At 40.2% G+C, this 20,563-nt stretch overlaps 5 protein-coding genes across 15 annotated transcripts in view; 3 read left to right on the forward strand and 2 right to left on the reverse strand.

The window, feature by feature from the left end:
- Window positions 1-21: 21 nt before the first annotated feature.
- On the reverse strand, window positions 22-1,133 carry LOC105195728. Its single transcript, XM_011161287.3, has 4 exons — window positions 885-1,133; window positions 697-736; window positions 377-589; window positions 22-304 (listed from the first exon to the last, which is right to left on the reverse strand). The coding sequence occupies exons 1-4, from the start codon at window positions 891-893 to the stop codon at window positions 159-161; spliced, it is 408 nt and encodes a 135-aa protein (XP_011159589.1). The 5' UTR covers window positions 894-1,133; the 3' UTR covers window positions 22-158.
- A 379-nt stretch (window positions 1,134-1,512) lies between these two features.
- LOC105195729 (solute carrier family 17 member 9) lies at window positions 1,513-4,469 on the forward strand. Its single transcript, XM_011161288.3, has 8 exons — window positions 1,513-1,830; window positions 2,196-2,542; window positions 2,611-2,784; window positions 2,953-3,085; window positions 3,519-3,615; window positions 3,830-3,995; window positions 4,077-4,235; window positions 4,300-4,469. The coding sequence occupies exons 1-8, from the start codon at window positions 1,772-1,774 to the stop codon at window positions 4,437-4,439; spliced, it is 1,275 nt and encodes a 424-aa protein (XP_011159590.1). The 5' UTR covers window positions 1,513-1,771; the 3' UTR covers window positions 4,440-4,469.
- Window positions 4,470-4,726: 257 nt separating this feature from the next.
- On the forward strand, window positions 4,727-7,621 carry LOC105195727 (ATP-dependent DNA helicase 2 subunit 1). Its single transcript, XM_011161286.3, has 9 exons — window positions 4,727-4,894; window positions 5,263-5,429; window positions 5,500-5,671; window positions 5,768-6,206; window positions 6,295-6,391; window positions 6,504-6,741; window positions 6,833-6,994; window positions 7,085-7,303; window positions 7,431-7,621. Exons 2-9 carry the CDS (start codon window positions 5,265-5,267, stop codon window positions 7,550-7,552), a joined length of 1,614 nt encoding a protein of 537 aa, XP_011159588.1. The 5' UTR covers window positions 4,727-4,894; window positions 5,263-5,264; the 3' UTR covers window positions 7,553-7,621.
- Window positions 7,622-7,713: 92 nt separating this feature from the next.
- Window positions 7,714-9,079, reverse strand: LOC105195725 (guanine nucleotide-binding protein subunit gamma-1). Its single transcript, XM_011161278.3, has 2 exons — window positions 8,858-9,079; window positions 7,714-8,736 (listed from the first exon to the last, which is right to left on the reverse strand). Exon 2 carries the CDS (start codon window positions 8,729-8,731, stop codon window positions 8,519-8,521), a length of 213 nt encoding a protein of 70 aa, XP_011159580.1. The 5' UTR covers window positions 8,732-8,736; window positions 8,858-9,079; the 3' UTR covers window positions 7,714-8,518.
- Window positions 9,080-9,334: 255 nt separating this feature from the next.
- The window catches only part of LOC105195726 (syntaxin-binding protein 5), a 37,429-nt gene continuing 26,200 nt past the window's right edge, over window positions 9,335-20,563 (forward strand). For 3 of the 11 annotated variants that reach the window (XM_039448529.1, XM_039448532.1, XM_039448531.1), the window contains exons 1-4: window positions 9,335-10,136; window positions 18,234-18,331; window positions 19,178-19,360; window positions 19,603-19,737. In XM_039448529.1, the coding sequence (XP_039304463.1) occupies window positions 10,017-10,136; window positions 18,234-18,331; window positions 19,178-19,360; window positions 19,603-19,737 (536 nt within the window). In that variant the 5' untranslated portion in view covers window positions 9,335-10,016. Of the gene's footprint in view, window positions 10,137-18,233; window positions 18,332-19,177; window positions 19,361-19,599; window positions 19,738-20,563 lie in introns of those variants that run through there. The other 8 variants (XM_026133616.2, XM_026133617.2, XM_039448530.1 and 5 more) reach the window with 7 other exon arrangements.

Genomic DNA, 20,563 nt, shown 5'->3' on the forward strand with positions numbered 1-20,563 from the left:
CTAAATAATTCATGATAAACATTTTTGAAATTTTAATTCTTTTTTTTTTATTCTTATTGATACATTACGATGAACTTTTTATTCTTAAAAATATAACAGTCTTTATACACAACTAAGGTTTTAGTAGAAATGAAAAGTGATTTATACACAACTCAAATTTAAGAGACTAAAAGATTAAACGCGTGATTTGTATAATATAATGTGCAATAGACAAAAAGGATAAATAACCCTATCATTATAATAGTACTTGCGATGCAAAAAAGTACGCAGCTTAAAATACTCGCACCAATAGCCAATACTGTCACTGAAAACAATATATGCTCGCTTAAAATTTTAACAACGGCAGCTCTGCAGTCAAGAATGGAAATGTACTTACCTTGAACCATCACAAAACCAATAAATATAAACACAGCGCTGACAATAGCAAACACAATGAATAAGAAAATTGGTGTCAATAGCGACGCTATCGCGATGAAGACGGCCACTTGGAAAAATGGATTGTGGTTGAGTTGCTCCTTGAATTTGTGGATGCACATACGAACGCTGGGATGATGTAGAAACATCTGACACTTTTTAGCCCGTTCTTCATCTAGAAAATACAATCTGTCCTTAGTTTTTCTTTCAGGACAACGAACGATTAAGTAGATAACATGACGAAACATCAGCAAGATGTTGCACAACGCAGACATTACTTACAATACATGATTATTGAATTGTATATACAATCACTCTGTGTCTGAAACAAAATGATCTTTGGTCATTCATCCTAAACTAGCAGAACGCAAAACAGAGTGAAATACTTTAATGCTGTAGAATACGAGGCAAATGTTAGTAATAAGCGACACTTCCGAGAAGTAAAAAAAATATGACTAAATTTAATTTACCTCTGCCATTATTGTCGAGTGTTCAAAGTTCTTCAAAGCAATTCTTAAACGCCGCCGAACACTTCACGCATATCATGACGTGCACTGCGCAATTCGAAACTAGCAATCAAAGGAATAAATAAATGTATTTAACTCTTGCACATAGTGTTTCCTAGAAAATAGATATTTATCCAAATCGGGAAAGGTTGATGTTTATCCGAGCGATGTCGCTATTCAATCACATTTTATTGCATCGTATACATATGTGCTAGTGTTTTCTTATTTCGTCTATTCCCCTTCCTCCTGCCTCTTCGCTTATCGATATAAATGTCAAGGGTCTGTCCAGGCGGATTTGCATAAAGCAACACGTAGAAAATCTAATCTAATGCGAAGCTCTCATCGCGTTTCGATAAAATATAATCTCTCGGGCTATATACATGTTTATTTTTATCTCATATTTATTTTATTTATATTCGTTTGTTCATATTTTATGTGGCTACGACAAAATGAACGTTTGAATCGGAACAGAGCCAAAATCTTTGTTAGGCCAAAAATCGAGTCTAAAAAAATCTTTACTTTGCGATGGATTCAAATCGGAGCAAATCGACGTTTGCTCCGAAAATCATCCTGAACCGAATTCTTTTTTTTCATCACAGACGTAATACGTCTATCTCGATCGAACGTAAACTGTGACAGCGCTCTCGTAAGCCGCGTCGGAAGCTCCCGAATGAAAATGAAGACACGCGGAGGTTAATGTTGACGTGTACGGATTTTGACAGATCGGTCGCATGTCAACAAAACTAAACATGCACGTGAAAATCATGGCGTGCTCCGGCGGAACGAGAGCCGATGCTCTAAGAGCTCTAACGTAGAAATCAAAGTCAACGAGCTAAGCGAGTCCATGAACGATGCAGCTACAAATATCATTGGATACTTCGTGTGATGACAGGACCACTTCCTGGTCGAGGTATAATTGAGGACACACTGATCTCTCATAAATTTTCCAAAAGGAATCGCTAATCCCCATTTATTTATCAATGAATATTTATGAAGATCAAACTCCGATTAATTTAAAAAATAATTAACTTATCAAGCAATACCTGTCTTGTTTTGATATTTTGTATTATTTTTATAGAATTATCTATTTTTTACTATTTAATAATATATGGAAAAATAAATTAGATTAAAGATAACAACCTATATTAAACATATTGTTTTGAATAATTTTGTCAATTAAATTAATCAAAGTTTGGTCAAAGTTGCTCTTTCTCTTGTAATTGCTATTATAATTAGCATTGTCAAAATCAGAATATAAGAAGTTTCTTTATTCAGGAGGGAAAGACAGAAATGGTTTCTGTCATTGCTGTGTGGCACTTGCCTGATATATGCCACGCGCACGTCTGTCCCCTTATTGATACCTATTGTCAGTCAGGAAAAGAATTGGTCAAAATCCGATTCAGGCATAATATTATCAAGCTTCTTCTGGGGATACACATTGACGCAAGTAGCCAGTGGCTATATTAGCGACAAGATTGGTGGGCAGAGAGTACTGTGGATATCTGCCCTCGGTTGGTCAATGACAACCTTCTTCATGCCAGAAATCATAGATTTTTTTTCTGGGGACGGAACTTCTGTATTGCTCGTTGCAGTGGTGAGAATGATAAACGGAGCGTTCCAAGGTAACTTTCAAAAGTCACGCAGCTGTATCGAAAGCATTGGAAGCTAATACAACATCTGTCACTTACAGGAATGCATTTTCCTAGCATGATTAGCTTGATCAGTCAACGCTTGCACGAGGCGGAAAGAGCCTCTTTCTTTAGCTTATTAACGTCGGGATCTGCTCTGGGCACTCTACTCACTGGGTCTTTAGGCTCGTACCTTCTGGAGAATTATAACTGGATGATTGTTTTTCGAGTGTTAGGTACTATGTAGCTTATGTAAATCGACATCAAATTAAATTTATAGATAAAAGATAATTTTAGAACGTGTCACATAAGAATAATTTAATAGTTGAACACATTTCTTTGTAAATTTTGTTTTCAAGCAGAAATGAGATACTTTCGTGATGCTTACTAATTTACATATATAGGGGGCATGAGTTTGGCATGGACAGCTTTATTAAGCTATCACTCGCTGCCTTTTAAGGAAAAAGCAGCTTCTACCAAGTCGACTACTGGCTATACTTTGCCTTGGTCCAAATTATTGTCACAGCCTCCTTTCTGGTAATTATGATGCATGAAATGTAATACTTTGGAAGTACAAACAGAAATCTTTATAATTAATTAGTCACAAGCATTTTTATTAAATTTTTCTGATATTTTATTGATTTTTAAGATTTTTTCACAATTAAAAATTAACAATTCTCGGTATCGTAATTTTTGGAAATGTGGAAAATTCTTGGAAATTTAGCACAATTTCTTTATCAATTATGTTTTCTTAATATTTTATTGATTTTTTTAGATTCATGATTGTGCTCAAAAATAATGAGAGTTTAAATTACGCACATATACTTTAGCTTACACAAAAGTTCTGAATTAATTGTAAAAATTGTATCATTACAAGATACGATCATAAGATTTTATAAATATAAATATATATAGTTTTATAAATTGAATATTTCATCAGTTCTTGTGATTGTTTAATTATAATTTTCAGGTCCTGTGTTATTGGACATGCTTGCCAAAATAATTGTTTCTTTGTATTACTTTCGTGGATGCCTACATATTTCCATGACACGTTTCCTGAAGTTAAGGTAATTTTGTTATTTAACTTTTATTCAATATTATTGCCTAGAAAGAAAAATATCTATGTGGAAAGTAAAAGTTGTAAAAATTGTTCTACAACAAAGATAATAAGAAAATATTTCAAATTTGTAGCTAAGAAAAAATTAAATAGCTAAATAATGTGTAATAATGAAATAATGTAGTCATTTTTTCTTGCTACATCATGTCGAATAATTTTAATAGGGTTGGGTTGTAAATATGGTGCCATGGCTATCGATGCTACCTTGTACATTCTTGGGGAAAGCTTTGTCAGAAGAAATCATTAAAGCCGGCTATTCTGTGACTGTGACACGCAAAACAATTCAGACAATTTGTTTTGTCATCGAAATTGGAAGTTTGTTATTCTTAGGTAAATATAATGTTTGACAACCAAGACTTATAAGTATATAATCCTGTATGGTAATTTATAGCGTGTATGTGTTTCTTGTAGTGAAAGTGGACAGTTTTCAAAATGCAGTATTTTGTCTCGCATTAATTATCGGTGGCTCAGGCTTCCACAATAATGCTATCGCTGTAAATCCCTCGGATCTTGCACCAAAGCACTCTGGCAGCGTATTTGGTTTGATGAATACTGTTGGTGCGATACCTGGTATGTAGTAATTAATGTAAAAATATTCGCATAAGCAGCTATTCATTTTTTCTATTTTTTTCAGGTTTTCTCGGTGTATATTTTTCCGGGCACATTTTACATGTGACACACAGCTGGCCTGCCGTTTTTCTATTTATAGCTGTTATTGACGCATTAGGCTGTATAATGTTTTTATTGTTTGGCTCGGGCCAAGCGATTATATAAATTGTAAAATAAATTTCTATGAAATATTAACTCTATTAAATATTCTATTCTGAAAATCATCAGAAACATTTTAGTTGATTTTTTTGTCCGCAAATAGACACGTCACAAGTGATATTATAGGGAATATTAGTTTTTTAATGTTGGTAGTTGTGAGTAAATTAGCTGTTAGGGTGCGCTTACATGGAATGCAGAATGGTAGAACGTTCGTGATTAGTAGCGGTTTTATTCCGCCAGAGAGCCCAGAGAGGTTCCTCTCTGCCGCTACCAATCACAAACGTTCCGCAGTTCCTATGTGAGCACACCCTAAAAAACAGCATGGTGGCAGGTGATGATAAATAAAACTGTGTATTTTCGTAAGTTAGAGATTCACAGAATTTTAGCCTTCGTAACGTCGACATTTGGGTGTCAATAACTATAAGAAGAAGAATAACGTCGACATTTTAATTTATTCAGATGTAAGTAATATTCTTATTAATTTGCGAATTAATACTAAAAAATATCAAGTGTTACGAATAAAAATCAACATTGCAGTATATTTTATTATAATTATACAAATGTTTTATATAAAATATTTATTTTGTATATTGTGACGTAATTTTGTAATTATAATTATATATATTATTAACATTTGTTATAAATATAATTACACAAATTTATAGCAGTATTTTATTTAATATGTTTAGATGTTTTATAGTTGTAAAACATCCTTGAATTTCAAGGTGTCTTTTAGACAAATTAAAAATATTCATAAGTCATCTACATTATTTACTTGAGATATATTATTTATATAATAATTGTAAAATTGATAACAAATTGATAATAGAAATGGCGCTCAATGTACAAAATTACAATATGGATGAGGAGGAAGACTCGCAAGTGAGCCAATGGTATGGAGTAAGAGAAGCCACATTGTTTCTTGTTGATACTACACAAAAAATGTTTGAGATAGAACTTGAAAGCAAACTCAGTCATATTCAAAAGTTTTTCAAGGTTGGTTATAACATTACATGGTTTGTTTAATAAGTTGCATGTAAATGATTGTCATTAATTATCTTTTCAGCTATATAAACAAATTCTTCGGCAAAAACTAGCATGGAGTATGAAAGATTGGATGGGTGTAGTATTATTTGGTACCGAGGAAAGCGATGTGAACTTAGCATGGAAGAATATTCAAATTTTGCATGAACTGAGAATTGTCACTCTGGATGATTTACAAAAAATCAGAAAACTAAGCAAGTACAAATTATAATTGATAGCAAACATAACGCGCTCTAAAAACATGATATGAGCCACACAGCTTTCTTACAATTTTCTAATAATTTTCACAGCTAAGAATAACCTGAAGGATTATCAGAGCATGAAATGTGAGTCCAAGGATTCTTACCCCCTTTACAATGCATTGACATACTGCATGGATATCTTCGTGAAGATAAAAACAGTCCTCACCAAACGCAGGGTAGTTTTGATCACTTGTCATAGCCCTGAATTCTCGGAAGATGAAAAGTATCGCATCATGAACAAGGCGAAGGACTTGAAAGACTTGGACATTAAATTGTATGTGATTGGTTTGGGAAAGAGTTGGGTGCCCAATCAGTTCTACAAAGATTTAGAGATACTATCGAGAAAGACAGACGTGGACGTTTACAGAATGACATCGCTGGTGGATCTGGTGCAACAGATTAAAGCACCGTCTAAAAATATTGGACGCTTAAGCTTACAGATGTACGATGGTCTGGAGATTGATTTGGTTGTGCGTACTCTAGGCAGGTAAGTTTTTACATTAATAAGAACACTATTACATTTTTATAATGTTATTAAATATTTGTACGAGTAAAAACACAAGTATCATTTACAGAAAACGTAGATGCCTGCAAACGAAACCGCTAAGCAAAGCGACTAATCAAGTTTTGTCAAGATCAACATATTTCAAGGGTGAAGGTTTGTATGATGAGGTGTGTATATTTCTTGAGTAGCGTAATCAACAATTTGTTTATATCATACATCTGTATGATAAAATATCTTGGATTTTTATTTTTTATATCCAATTTACTTGATTTGTTGTAGGAGGACAGTGATAGCGAGGAACTTGATCTTGTGATACCAGAGGATGTTAACTTGGAAAGTAAGGAATTGATCGGTGGTAAAAAGCTGCGTTTCACGCAAAGGGAGCTCTTCCGTATAAGGCATATACACTCACCAGCCATCAAGGTAATCGGTGTGAAGCCTATACCCGACGATCTTTTCAGATACCACGTTAAACGGAAGTACTTTGTCAGAGCGGATTATGGTAGCACTCGTAAAGGTAACGCATATAAGACGAAAATTTAATGCGCGAGATAACATTCGATTTACTATGTAATGTCAAACTGTAATCTTCATTTTTCTTCTCATAGACAATCTACTGTTCTTCAGCGCTTTATTAAATAAATGTGCCGCTAAAGGAAGAATGATAGTGTGCGCATTAACATTGCGGGTGAACACTCAAACTACCCTCTGCTACATGATTCCGAATGTCGAACTGGGTGGTTTTTATCTATCGAAAATTGCATACCAGGGTACATCTTAATTAAATTTAACGCATTAATTGTATTACGCGATTGAAAAGAGACTTAAAATGTTTCTTACCGAGCTTAATTTTATCTTAGGAAACATAGGAGACAAGAGTGAAGCATTATTATATTATGAGAATCATGTAAGCGACAAAGAAGTTAAGCTGTGGAAAAAAACGATTGATCGACTCGACATGAATTACCATCCGTCCATGTTTAGATCCTATAAATTGGAGTGTCAAATACAAATAGTAGAGAGATTGGCTCTGGACAAGAAACCTGGCCCTCTGCCGATCGATTCAATTGAGCAATCATGTAAGTAATATCAGTTACAGTAATTGATCAAAAGAGACACATACAAAGAGTAAAAAATTTAGTTATTGTACTTGGACAAAAAGGAAATAAATATATATACATTTATAAATTTATACTTCTTTTTCAGATCTGAAGACCTATGAGAAAACAGCTGATTTAGTGCCTGAATTAAAAAGAATGTATTCTGATATAATCAAGCCTGATGGTCCAACAAGGGCAAAAAGAGCTAAAAAGAACAAGGAAACATAATTGCTAAATAATTGCTTACATATGCAGAATGTAATGTTACATAATAAAAATATTTTTAATATACAGCAATCATATTTTATTTCTTAAAAGTGTTTTTTAAAGAGAAACATGTAAGAATAAATAGATACAATGTTTGCCAAATATATAAAAGATAAAAATACTGTTGTTTTTAAACGCTATATTTTATTTATAATAAAAATGCCCCTATACCAGTGATATTGTGAGTATTGAAATCTTGCTCTTTTTTTAAAAATAAGATGATTGGATATTGTATTAAATATATATTATTTCATTATTGCTATCAGACTTGAACTTGGATGTAGGTACTTGATAAAAGCATTAAAGAAACTGATTTGCACAATCTCCATCAATCTACATTGTGAAGCAGATTAAAAAGAGATTGATGTCAGTTTTATCTGATAATATTCAATCTTCTGTGTTGTATTAAACTATTGTCAAAATATTATTTTTAACACATTTTATTACGATAATAGTAGTCTAGATACAGAAAGATAAAATTATTTTTGGCACTGAGCAGTAATATTCCAATGATTTAAATGCATATGAATGTATAACGGTATCTTCTTTCGTATATGTATATAAAAATACATTGTACTATTGTGAATATATGGACCACAACTGCAGTAATTCTGATCAGGTTGCAGAAATATAAGGCACGTACAAATTCTTGTGTAACTCGCACAAGATTGTACAACTGTTTTGAGAATCTTATAAACTTTGGCAAAATATGCATTTTCAACAGCAAATATTAAAGTAGAAAATTCGATTTTTCAACATTATATAAATACATATATTAGAAAATAATTTAAATAGGAAGTTCTTAGATCTTATGAGTACAAATACGCTTATTGCCGAAACGAACCGACACACTGTAGCAAGGATGCAAAAATTGATATGGTAGTTTGTTCCTCTTCTGTCATCCTTCTTCACTTTAAGCAAGCTGGCTTAAAGTATGATACAGGTGCTTTTTTCACGAAAGGGATTAGACTTTTGTGACGAGAAGCCCACCAGCAGACAGTCTTCCTGCTCATGTTCAGTGATGTATTTCATGATTTCTTCAACAGCCTTGCTCACCGTGATTCGCTTCAGAGCGGCTTCACGGCGCAGCTGCTCCGTCACTTGACGTTGCTGTTGTAAATTCGTGATCACCATGTCCATAACAGCTGTATATGTGAGAGACAAGTCAGAAAGTGTCAAACCAGGATGTAGACAGTGAGGGGATAAGAAGAGGAGGAGGAAGAGGAGTAGGGAAACAGAAGACACACCACAAATTTAAAAGCTAACCTGGACCTGGACGTGCGATACTCGAACTCCGCTTTCTTACGGACCGCGAAGAACTATCTTTTTCGATAACTAGGAGTAGGATTCAATTTATATCCGCTGTCAATTTATTTTACCCACACTCTTGCGGTCCGTCTTTCGATCCTTTCAATCTTCACTCGCTCAACCCTTCCTGCGACGATCCCTCAGGGCGCGTTCGCATGTACGAGAAACTGTGCACGATCCACGATTGGCTGTCAAAAGCAATCCTTGCATAGTTACGCGTAAAATTCCCTATTGTGATGGCCAACAATTCCGAGTGATACCGAATTCTGTCGAAAACACTCGATTTGCGCACTTACCCCTTACCGCTCCTCGTCCTGGCGGGGGATACGGTCCGTCCAGCGAGTGTGTGGTCCACGGTTAGACGTCATCACGTCAATCCAACCAATCGCGAGCGCAATTCGCTCGCGATTGCGCGGCCATCCGCGGCGCGCATCGCGCCCGCGCAGCACAGCGCTCGCGGCCGTGCGAAACTCCACATGAGCCTGTTGCCAGTTATTGATCCTGGCGCGATTAAACAACACCGCATTGCCGTCAACTACGAAAACAAGTCTCGCCACGTCTCGGCCGCGCTCGGCGTTCCGCGTACGGCGTAAAAGCGTCGGGGCGCCGTGAGGATCGGTGGACGATCGTCTCCGCCGTGTCAACAAGATTCTCTACCTGCAGTAATCCGCAGTGGACTGCTGGTGCGCGACGCGAGAGAGACAGCGGGATCCTCGTCCGCGACGACACGGCACGGCGCGGCGCGGTGCGACGCGGCGTGGCGCGCTTCACTGACACGTCCGCTGACACGTACTGTCAAAATGTAGAGAGGCTCACTCGGCGACGGCGGTCGGCAGCAGCAGCAACAGCAGCAGCAGCAACAGCAGCAACAACAGCAGTGGGGTGTTTCAACGTCGAGAATCGATCACGCGAAGAAAGCAGCGAACATGTCGTTGGATTTCCGCGAATGAGCCCGAGCCGAGAGAGGAGCGCGACAAGCCCGATCTCTTTGAATCCCCGGCCGTGATTTCGTAGACGAACGGGAGCGGGACGGAGGGACGAACGACGACGACGGCGGCGGCGGCGGTGGTTGCACATGTGATCCCCCCCGAGTGGCCGACCCCATTTGGCAGACGCGATGAAGAAGTTCACGATCAAGGGTGTTCTCGACGGGTTCCGGTCGTCGGTCCCGCAACCCGCCAAACCCGACCAGGAGATCGTCGAGAATCTCAGGCCGGAGCACTTTCAAGTTAAAAAGGTCAGTACGGCACGTACGAGTGTTTGCCCTAGTATCCCTCTCTCTCTCTCTCTCTCTCTCTCTCTGTCTTTCTCTCATCCCCCGTTCGCCCTAATTAAAGTGGACCTGTCGATAACACGCCGTTCTCGGGGCGCATTTTTCCCAGACTCTCGCAGATCCGCGAGCGAGGAGACTTTCCGCGAAAGAGGTTCGACGAGACGTGCAAAATGTCGTCAATTTCGGAATATCGTGCGTAATGAGATCTGCCGCGGAAAACGTTTTATCCTCCCCGCGCGCCGCCTAACGATTGACCGAACGACGCAAGTCGCGCAATTAGAAATTTTATGGGGTCAGTCGTAGGAGAAAGTACGCCACTGCTGAGCGAATAGATAGCGTTGACTTTAATCAGACTTATGCGCGTGCAGAACCCCCGTCCTTTACATTATGTAATGGCCAGGAAGAAGGGGAGGAGTAGAAGAAGAAGAAGAAGAAGAAGAACCGATATCTAGAGTCAAATTGGATTCAACGATCAGGGAGATTAAGTCATTTCGCGTTTTATTCGTCATTTATCTTAAGTGCGGTAAAATGCTCCTTCCTCGAGAGATCACCTCGGTCCCGGTCTGAGCTTTCCGCTCTTCGCTTTGTGTAAACAACCCAGTGCAAGTAAACGCGCCGTGTCAATATCGAAAGCTTACGTAATCCAAACTCTTTGGAATTCATATCGCTGAATAAATTCATATCAATTGCATCGCGCTATCACTTGAGCCCTACTCCGTTTTCGCAAGTGTGTACGCAGGGGAAGTAAAGACTGAAGAAACGTTTTTCTTTTTTAATTTTATTGTTTCCCATCCTTCCTTGGCTCGAGGGATTTTCTACAAACGAGTGTCTCCATAAATTAACCCTACACGATTCAATCGGGAATTTTTTAATTAATTAATTTATTGTATAAAAACAGCCTTAGAAATACATCGCGATAAATTCCAAAGTAATAACAACGTTAGAATTATACAATTGGTTAGGCGTCAGCAACACTGCTGCTATAAGACCTACCAGTAGACACAAAGAGTACAAAAGCAAGAACAAAGCGAAAGAAAGTAAAATAAAATAAAAAGTCAAATAAATATATAAATGATAAGTATAACGGAACTACAAATACTATATGATTCTATGCTACTATGAAAAACGCAAACAATAAGTTACTATTAAACTAAATAAGATGCAACTGACTGCAACCACTGTTACACGCGAGGATAGTTATCTCAAATTGGATGATATAAAGGTAGCGGCAGCGACACGAGAAGAGGAAAGAGAGGAAGAGGATTTGATGGAGAATGTTGAAATATTTGGCCGCAGAGTAGGAAAAAGCATCTTGAAATTTGACAGAATGATGAATTGAAAGGATAGGGAGTCGTGGAAACGAGTATCAGGAGTGTTATTCAGTATAAGGAGGAAGACGAATTTTCAATTTAAATTATTTTGTAAATATAAGTATGTGCAAATAGATCAGTAAACGAGCAAAAATAAGATGTAGCTTACAGATATTTATTTACAATGTTATATTGGAACATGACGAAACGTTTCGACCTTACTTGATCTTCATCACCCATCTAGTCGAGAAGAAGTCTGGACTCCAATCTGAACTGTAATTTTTAATATGATATGATCACTTTGTATGTCATCCGATTGGAACACTGAGGAAGATCGTTAGTAAAAAGGTCGAAACGTATGTTTGTACAATACAGTCTTATCAACACAAATGTGAATAGCTCTTGTTATTATTATTATACATTTAACACCAACAACAATCATGGCTCTTTGTAACTTATTATTTGAATATTTTAAACTGAGCCTTAGATATATTATTGTTAATTAATAAGATTGAATTATTTTGCCTCAAATTCGAAACGTATAAAAAAAAAAATGAAAAACGTTTTGGGTCAAACAATTGTGAAATCGTATTCTGGAATGTTGGAAGAGTGCGCCAGAATTTTTTCAAATTTTTACGAGAGTTTAAAAACCCTTTCAAAAGCACTATCAGGCACCAGATTGGACTAGAAAAGCAACGAGAAAGGGAAAAAAAAACGTTGGATCTCGGAGGGTTAAATAATTCCGAAATCGCGCCTCGGGATTGATTCACTCGCGAGGCACGCGAACGCGCGAGGCCTACAAAAGTGCCTACAAAAGTGGCTGATGCGCTCGAACGCCGAGAACCCTCGGGTTGTCTAGCTCCGGAGTACATAAGCCGAGGAGCGTAAACATCCCCCGGTGGTGGCTGTCGATACTCGCTGCACGAGGTATATCCCGGCTCGCCTGGCTTTCGTGCATCGAAACTGTCCCGTCTATTTACTCGAGTGAGTCGTTCGTAACTGTCGGCGAAGTTGATATCGACTATCGCGCTTCGCGGCACACGGTTCGTGCGAATATCCGTTACGCGGTTACGAGGAACAGATAACAGATACGAGCGGATACGAGGGGAATGCGCGAGAACGAACACGAACACGCGGACGATTAAGGGGAGGAAGGTAGGAAAACGTTTCCTACGTTTATGCATCGCGTATTTTTGTTATACACGCCTCCTGGCCGATCGATCCCCGATTCGTCGTTTCTCGGCCTTCGCGATCTCGTCGAGGCATTGCAATTTTAATTCGATCGCTCGTGGGACGTTTCTCGTGCAGGCGTCCCCTCCCCCGTCGCGTCCCTGGCGATAATCAATTCAGGCGACACCTTTTACGCGTACCTCTCGCGTTTGTTCCCTCGAAGCGCGCCGCGGCTCGTCGAAAAATCATCGAGTCGCGCGATCGAACGAGGTCACGATTGCGATTTTCATGGCGATGACATCGAACTTGCACGAGGCGCAACTTTGGCGTGCTGCACATTTGTCTCCGCTGAAATCATCGCCCGATGCGCGTAGGCGACCGCATATAGTCACCGCTATTATTTTAATTTTCTCGCCGCGAGGCGAGGATGATGACATTCGAACTTTATGTACCGGTTTCTCGAGCGCGCGCTCGCTCGCTCTCGCTCGATAGCCGATTCGACATGCAATTTCCATTCGACGCGTGTTCGACGGTGAAGAAGCAGGGAACTGACGTAGCGAGAACACGCGAATTCTCTGCAGGCGGCCGATTAGACACGCGGCCCGGTTTTTCTGCTCGGAGGACAAAATACATGGCGCGCCTGAAATCGGGCGCTTATCTCACCCGATAAGCATTACGCTTTCGCTTCCTCGTTTCTGCACGGACAATAACGGCGCGCATTTGGAGTAACGTGCATTTATTCCACGAACAAAACTACCATTACTCCTTTCGCGGAAACGACGATACGCTGCACGCGTTGCATAATTGCTGACGGTTCATCCTGAGCGCCGCGGTTTATCGCTCCACCTGACATTTGCATACATCCCGCGAATATACCACGGAAATTTCGGTGCAACACTAATACAGCAGAGAGTATCCTAATGAATATTAATCGCGAGTCTTAAGAGAAGGGACCACTTGAATTTTACTTCGGTCGACCTAATAGATTATAAAGTTGAAGAGCGTCACGCTCTCTCTCTCTCTCTCTCTCTCTCTCTCTCTCTCTCTCTCTGTCTCGAGGAAGAAGAAGATTACAGTCATACATACATAATTTTCCGTTACACTCAGCTTTAGAGACATCGGAAAAATACTGTGAGAACCAAGTGGAAGTTCAAAAATCGTTTGTGCGCGTTTGCAAGCGTGGTAGATTATCTTATCTTCCTCGTTCTTGTAATATCTCATTTTCGACACATTACAGGAAACGCGAGAGATTGACGTGCGCGATCGATATACGCGTCCGCGTAGTACGATCGAAGAGCTTGACGTTATTATTTTAATTTATCGCTTAATTTTTCGTACGTAAATTCCTCGTGGGTAATAAAATACAGGGAAGTATCATTTGTACTTCCAATAAAGGCAATTTATAGGAAACACACGTGACAGATCTGTCAATATGCCGCAAGTTATGACGACTCGCCCTCCCGTGGGCTCGCAGCGACTGTAGGTAGAATCGCCAATAAGAAATCGCATTGTGCAATGTATCCAGAACTACTTGCCGCGCGCTATGATAATTGATAAATAGTGACCTCGCGCGACTCAGTGCAAGACAGGATCTTAATTACATTACTACGACTCTCTTTCACGGCGGTAAAGAGGGATCGCGAATTTTTCTCTGCGGCGATCTCCTTTCACGTAGAACGTCGCCGCGATAAAAGCGGAGGAACGAGCGCGAGGCGCGAGTATAAATCTGCGGGAAACGCTTGAGGTCACTATTTCTTCCTACCTGTTAAGAGATAACTCTTCGGCCGTTTATCGCACGACTCTCGCCGCAATCTTTCACGGAGTGCAAGCGTAGAAGGCAGCGGCGAATTATTTCACGCGCGCAGCTCGGCTGTGACGAAAGTAAAGAGGGGAAAAAAATTATGGCACACACAGAAAGAGAGAGAGAGAGAGGTACGAGAGTACCTTGCGAGAAATTAGAAATTACGTCGCGACGTACATTCATTTGAGCACGCGCGTGTATCTGAATCTGTCAGCAAGGCGGAAATAATGGCCCCAGGCGCTGCAGCTGCGCCAGCGGTCATATAATAGAAAATGCAGAAATGAATAAATTCGAGCTCGCGATGCAAAGCGACGATATACCCCAGGTCGGGTGCGCGGCCGTATTTTTTAATTTTTCCACGTCGGATTGAATCGCGGGTAGATATTACTCCTACCAGGGAGGATCCATTATAATCGACGGTACATCCCTTTGTTCGGCTCTACCCCGAAAAGGCTTCTCATCGCTAATCTCGTGCGGCCGCGGCCGAAATCGAACGAGATCCAATCTTGAAAAGCGAATTTCCGCTGGTTTTCCCCCGCATATTTTTCATTACTCCTCACAATGCACGTAGAATCGTATGAGTAATTACTTCCTTTATGTAAATCTAATTCTATTTGGACGACAATTTATCTGTGCGCTCTTCCGGTATGTACCGTTTTGCAGTTTCGGAGTAACGGTATACTTTTTATCGCGCACCGTTTTGCATGTTGCAATGTAGAAGAAAAAAAAAAAGACGGAATGGAAAAAAGCGGAGTAAAGCCGACGCACGCGCGTCAAAGTTTTCACTAGCGGAAAATTGATAGCAACCTTGATATTGAGCCGACGCTGTGGGCTACTCGTGTACATTTCGCCGTATCTATCATTTCGCTATATCTCCTATATGCGCATTGTCGTAACTCTTGGACCAAACCGAGAACGTCAATTTTGCCCGCGTACACGTACCGTTACCATCCTGAAGACAACGAATAATCGAGAATGCGATCAGGACCGAACGAATTGCCGCTCGAAGCAGCGATCCGAATTTTCAAGCTAACGAAGTAGTATCGATATTTTAAAAAACTGTCACGTGCCAATATGAAATTTATGCCGAGAGAATTTGCTCAAGGATCTCCTCGAGATTCATCGGTCTTATTCGTTGCACGACTGTTTTAACAAAATCAGGCTAGTTCTCTTGAAACTTGCTTTTTACGATCGACTAACACGGAACAATTAATTAAACATTATCTCGGTAACGTAAACGGTATAAACGATATGTCCTTGCGTAATATCGCAAACGAGTTCTGAGCGTTATATTGCACTGATAATTCTACTGATAGCATATAGTTAGGAGATAGAATTCGTTATTTATTAATTGCGAAGTTGTGTACAGCTAATGTTGTTTTTGCTTACAGATTTGTGCTGTCCGCGTTTCGATTTATAATATAATAAAATTATGTGTTTTGCCGTTGTAATTTAATTTGTACTGTAATCTCATTTCGTTCAACCGATGAAAATCGAAGGATGCTAGGAGAAAGTAAAGAGAGACTCGTTAATCTAATTTTTAGTTAGTTATTTAGTTAATATAGTAAAAATCTTTTGCCCGTACACGTACACGTGGCTTGATTTTCTGAAAGTAGGCTAACACTAAATGAGTGTCTATAATGGTTTATAAATGTGGTATATACGTAATTGTGTACTTCCTATGGTTGCGCATACATTTCGTGTTCGCTAAAATGGATAGGGAAACAAAGCGACGACCAACCGAGGAATTTGTGTGTTCTCAGAAATGTTTGAACGTGCTGCCATATTGCGGCCAGCGTGGCTCGGAAAATTTTTATTCGCACCGCGCCGCAGAGAATACGTGGTCTAACCGCGCGTGCATGTGTTTGCTCGGATTGTCGCGCCTGAGGGGCAGTTGGGTGAGCCGTTCTGTCGCCGTAAATTACAATACAATCGTCACGCTATAACACGATCGAGTGAAACGCTTTCTGCCCGACGATAATCCGTGCCCGCCGCGCTGCGTGAGCGGATTAATTTCTGCGGTCGCGAAATTACATCCGCCTCGGGGGAAAGCCTTCTCTTTCCCTCTCTCTTTCTCCTGTTTTGCATACTTAATTTGTTCCCAGAATACAGAACATTTTCAAACAAATAGATTAACGCTTGCTGATTTTGTTAAACGCAACGTATCCTTTCAGAATTAGGTCAATAGTTTCGCGTCAGTGTTCTCATGCAGAACACTTTCCTCGCGAGCACGAGAGCGGCCAACAACTTTCAGTGTTTGTCCGCAAATTAGAAATTTAATAATTTCGAAGTCTATCGATGCTGCATTGTGATAAGCGTGAGGATTGACCGATCCGCTTGACCGATATGATTTCTGACCTGATTTTATTCGCACGCAACGAAGCGATGAAGGTATAAGCGAAACCAGCGTATCCAGGAAAAATCCTGGACATGCTCTTCCGAAGCGTCAATCAACCTTGATATTGCAAGTATATCGAGCGAAATATCGCGAACAAACATCGCATTGCACAATAGTGCATTGTTGACGAAATTACACGATTAATTATACTTGAGCCGCCGCAATTATATTTCGATCGAGTACCGGCGACGTAGTAGTTTTCCAAATCCTCCGCAATCCTCTTATTCCGCGTGAGTAATTTTTCGCGCAAAGCGTCTCACGGTGCTGACGACAGGTCCATCAGCGATCTGGCAAGCCGGCCCAGCGGAAATTGCGCGTGGGCGAGCCTCCCTCGGGGACATCGGCGAAATCAGGGAACGGGGGAGGGAAGAGCACGGGGGAGGGCAGATGGTTCCTCCTGTGGGCGACCGTAACTTTCGTATCGCCGTATTTCAACCCACTTCCCCGCCGGCGGTAGTGGCCGGTGAAATGGAACGAGGGCAGTTTTCACCGACAGCGAGAAGCAGTTGGCGGAGTCCCGCTGCACCAAAATCGACCTCGAAAGCGTGCACACGTCGACTATGTGTGCTTTCCACCTCCTCCTCCTCCTTCTTCTTCTTTTCCTCCTCGACCGGTCGCGCTCGTGGTTAGCCCTAAACCAAGTTTTCCCCGGCCGGTTCACGTGATCGCCGATCACGTTGGCCTAGGTCTTTCAAATCGTTTTTTTTCCCCTCTTTCTCTCTTTTTCGTTTCTTTTAGACCGGCTTTAATGTACGCTGCAACGGGGACGATCGCGAGAGCAAGCTCAGCGAAAAGCGCGCGGCGAGGTGCATCTTCCGTTTCATAAGATTACCTCATCCCTCGCTTTGCACGGCTAAAGCGAGGCGAAGCGAAGTTTTAAGCCAAGTTTCTTGCACGGGGAACGATATAAGCCACGACGTTCTATACCGGCATATAAGGTCCATAGTGTCGCATGTCGCGCTAGATACTTTACGTGACGTAAGTTTCGTCCATAAAAATACCTGCTTTTTGAACACGAGGGAAACTTGTTTAAAAGTTTGGGGACGGAGGAAATGTACTTTGCTCCAATGTTCGGTATCGGCCCGTCCTAATGACCACGGGAGAGAGTGACTTTATGAAAAAGGATAATGTCCGATGAAGTCGACTTTAAATACCCGCAACGAACAATACGTATCGCTAACATTTACGTGCAACAAAGGTACAGAATTAACAGTAGCCAGGTTGTCCACGAGGTACACAATAGAAGCCGGTGAAACAATACCCATTCCCTCCTCCCCCGTCCGTTTGATATATCTCCGCAACCCCTTGCAGGGATGAATAGTCTCTTCCATGCGGCTAAAGCAGGAAAGATGGCATGAAACGGAACGCCTTTTATGTTACAGACATTCAGACACGGCTTCCCGCATCAGCCGACAGCGTTGGCATTCGACCCAGTTCAAAGGCTTCTAGCTATTGGCACTAAATCAGGATCTCTCAGGATGTATCCTTCGACATTATCGTTAATACGGTGGCATCCCGCAATTAAGCGACTCTCTTTCCGAGGAGAAGGAGAAAAATGCGCGATTAATTCGTCGTTATTGCATCCAACACGATACAATTTTCATTTTCTTTCTCTCTTTCCTAATTTTCTTTCCGCGCGACACGTGCGTTTGCTGCTGTGCAGCAGTTTGTCGAGTGACCGTCAAATTTTCTCTCGATCGCGTATCGTCAGCAAATGCACTCGCGTAATTCTGTTTCTCATTGCAAAACAACGCTTGTCGAGAACAACTGTACTGGCGGAAGTAAAAAACCCCGTACCGTTTTTGTGACCGCTATAAAAAATTTCGGGTATCAACGGGTTTGTACAATTTTAGCGGATTAATTACACGGTCCTGTCGGTCCGTGGTTCTTCGACCGTGTGTTTTTACACGTCAGTGATTTCATTGATCTATCAGTGGCCAAAGTGTAGTAATAGATGCTCATCGCAGTTCGGTGGGCATTACTAACTATCGCGATGAACTATAAACGGAAGAGTTCCTGCCGCGTTGCCAATTTCCATGTAGGTGAATATTTTTACGTTCTCGCGTATTTAAGAGACTTTATCTTCCCTTGGACGCGGAACGCGGAAGTTGATGAATCGGTATTGACGAGAATTCTCTAACAATGCCTCGTTCAATTTTTTATGCTGTTTTATACGCAGGCTTTTAATAACCGCGCAATGTGAGAGAATACATACTATATGATTATTAATACGCGACGGTATTTTACGATTCGTCGGCCATGGTTCGCGATCGATATAGGTCTGTGTATTTTCCTTAATTAATTTGAACCACGGAAAAAAAAACAGTTTGGGTAGACCGGGCGTGGATGTACACGTTAAACACGAGGAATGTGCGGCCGTGCTGCGATTGCAGTTCCTGATCAATGAAGGAGCGTTGGTGTCCGCTACGGAGGACGACACCTTGCATTTATGGAACTTCCGTCAGAAGATACCGCAGGTGGTACATAGCCTCAAGTTTCAGAGAGACAGGTCAGTCATTAGCACGCGACAAGTTAATGTTACTTTCCCTAATTTTAAGCTTTGAGCTTCGTTTTTTGCGATATACGCGATTCGTGCCTCGTACATCTAATGACTCTACGCTTTTAATCATACGTTGCATGAGTGAAATGTGATATACTTGAGGGACTTCACATTTCGCAAGCGCTGACTAAACTACTTGAACTTTTCGGCAGCGAGTGTTAATTGGAACGTGTAATATTCGTTTTCGACAGAATCACTTGCATTCATTTGCCACTTCAAAGTAAATGGTTGTACATCGGGACCGATCGAGGAAACATTCATATACTGCACATTGAAACGTTCGTTCTATCTGGATATGTAATTAATTGGAACAAGGCTATCGAAGTGTAAGTATATATATTTTTGCTGTTAAGATATTTGGTAACTTAAAAATAAGTGAAGCAGCAGCGCGTATATTATATATATACCGGTGCATTTGTACGAACGCCGATGTGTTTAAAACAAATCCGTACATCGATAAAACGCATGCAAAGCATAATTAATTCTAATGCCAGTCTTCATAATTTCTAATTCTATTAATTGCGAGCATACAAACACGTTTAACATTTTCGTTGCATTAAGGTAAGTATTTCGAAGTGAACTGCCACTCAACATGATTGATTTCAGCGATAGGATCTCCAGTACAAAGGGCAGTAGTAACGATGCGAATTTCCCCTGAATTTTTAGCGTTTGATTAATTGGGCATTGTTTTAATGGAATTTTCTGAAAGCAACGAAAAGACTTCCTGCAAAAAAAATAGCAGTCTAGCGTACCAGACGAAAGATTTATTTAAAAATTTCAAGATATTGGCACTTTGAGTTTGTATTATGGAAAACATATTGGGTGTGTTTGCGGATATTTCTTTTAATTTGAAAAACGTTTTCCAAGCCAGTGTAATTCTTTGCCCATTGTTTTATTACAGATTAATCGACATAAAATATGTACCTCATCTGTCTCCTTAAATTTATTACCTTAATAAATCTGTATTATGACATTAAGTAAGGAGTTACAGTGGCTTAGAGAATGTTTCAAATTAAAAGGGGTATATATATATTAGCTATTTGTGTAATCCTTACAAGACGTTTACATAACAGATTAGCACTTGCTGTGTCTCTAGAGAGAAAGAAAGAGAGAGAGAGAATCTCTTAAAACTATTTTTCAAAAAGATGAGTG

The sequence above is a fragment of the Solenopsis invicta genome, chromosome 4 (genome assembly GCF_016802725.1).
Source record: "Solenopsis invicta isolate M01_SB chromosome 4, UNIL_Sinv_3.0, whole genome shotgun sequence".
Lineage (NCBI taxonomy): Eukaryota > Metazoa > Arthropoda > Insecta > Hymenoptera > Formicidae > Solenopsis > Solenopsis invicta.

Bases quoted from the DNA above. Each gene is read 5' to 3' on its own strand.
- LOC105195727 (XM_011161286.3), top strand. From the start codon at position 5,265: ATGGCGCTCAATGTACAAAATTACAATATGGATGAGGAGGAAGACTCG. The intron at 5,672-5,767 runs GCAAGTACAAAT...TAATTTTCACAG, and splicing joins ACAAAAAATCAGAAAACTAA to CTAAGAATAACCTGAAGGAT. The intron at 6,742-6,832 runs GTAACGCATATA...TTCTTCTCATAG, and splicing joins TTATGGTAGCACTCGTAAAG to ACAATCTACTGTTCTTCAGC.
- LOC105195729 (XM_011161288.3), top strand. From the start codon at position 1,772: ATGCAGCTACAAATATCATTGGATACTTCGTGTGATGACAGGACCACT. The intron at 2,543-2,610 runs GTAACTTTCAAA...TGTCACTTACAG, and splicing joins GATAAACGGAGCGTTCCAAG to GAATGCATTTTCCTAGCATG. The intron at 3,616-3,829 runs GTAATTTTGTTA...TAATTTTAATAG, and splicing joins ACACGTTTCCTGAAGTTAAG to GGTTGGGTTGTAAATATGGT.
- LOC105195728 (XM_011161287.3), bottom strand. The intron at 590-696 runs GTAAGTAATGTC...TGTATTTTCTAG, and splicing joins CAATTCAATAATCATGTATT to ATGAAGAACGGGCTAAAAAG. The intron at 305-376 runs GTAAGTACATTT...TATTGTTTTCAG, and splicing joins TGGTTTTGTGATGGTTCAAG to TGACAGTATTGGCTATTGGT.
- LOC105195725 (XM_011161278.3), bottom strand. From the start codon at position 8,731: ATGGACATGGTGATCACGAATTTACAACAGCAACGTCAAGTGACGGAG.